The sequence below is a fragment of the Trichinella spiralis genome, assembly GCF_000181795.1.
Source record: "Trichinella spiralis strain ISS 195 chromosome Unknown Scfld4883, whole genome shotgun sequence".
Taxonomy (NCBI): domain Eukaryota; kingdom Metazoa; phylum Nematoda; class Enoplea; order Trichinellida; family Trichinellidae; genus Trichinella; species Trichinella spiralis.
This window is the reverse complement of record NW_003531822.1, coordinates 1-840: the sequence shown is the minus strand read 5'-3', so window position 1 is coordinate 840 and position 840 is coordinate 1. Positions and strand designations below refer to the sequence as shown.

At 42.6% G+C, this 840-nt stretch overlaps 1 protein-coding gene across 1 annotated transcript; it reads left to right on the top strand.

The window, feature by feature from the left end:
* The first annotated feature begins 324 nt into the window (after positions 1-324).
* Positions 325-731, top strand: Tsp_15181 (conserved hypothetical protein). Its single transcript, XM_003367073.1, has 2 exons — positions 325-452; positions 605-731. The coding sequence occupies exons 1-2, from the start codon at positions 325-327 to the stop codon at positions 729-731; spliced, it is 255 nt and encodes an 84-aa protein (XP_003367121.1).
* The last annotated feature ends 109 nt before the right edge of the window (positions 732-840 follow it).

Here is an 840-nt window from a genome sequence, read left to right as displayed (position 1 = left end):
TTTATTCATGCCATATACACACACAAAATCAAGTCATTTTTGTGTGTCTGGATTACAAAGGAAAATCCACCACAACCTGATGATACACGTTACAAATGATTTATTATTTTCCTTTCTGCACAGAGCGAAAGAATGTAGCATCATTTTCACGCATCAGTAGTGAGGATGAATACAACAAAGATCAACTGCACACAACACAAAGTGCAACTGCTCTTTTTGCACACATTACAAACAAATCAATCACATTTCATGTATAAAAATACGATAATGATCCTTCCGCAGGTTCACCTACGGAAACCTTGTTACGACTTTTACTTCCTCTAGATGATTTGGTTTGGGAAATTTCCCGGCGCGAAGCCGAATACATATCCGACTACTGGCGCCAGTCAAAACACCTCACTAAATCATCCAATCGGTAGTAGCGACGGGCGGTGTGTACAAAGGGCAGGGACGTAATCAACGCGAGCTAATGACTCACGCTTACTGGGAATTCCTCGTTCAAGGGAAACAATTGCAATTCCCTATTCCATTCAAGAAAACGTTTCATTCGATTGCCAAACCTTTTCAGGTAAGGACGTAACTCACGTTGACGCTTTCATTGTAGCGCGCGTGCAGCCCCGGACATCGAAGGGCATCACAGACCTGTTATTGCTCTTTTTCGTGCAGCTTTCAATTTGCCAGTCCCTCTAAGAAGTGATCAGCACAAAAAATACAATACTGTCACTATTTAATAGGGTAGAGTCTCGTTCGTTATCGGAATTAACCAGACAAATCGCTCCACCAACTAAGAACGGCCATGCACCACTACCCACTGAATCAGAAGAATCCACCACAGTGCGA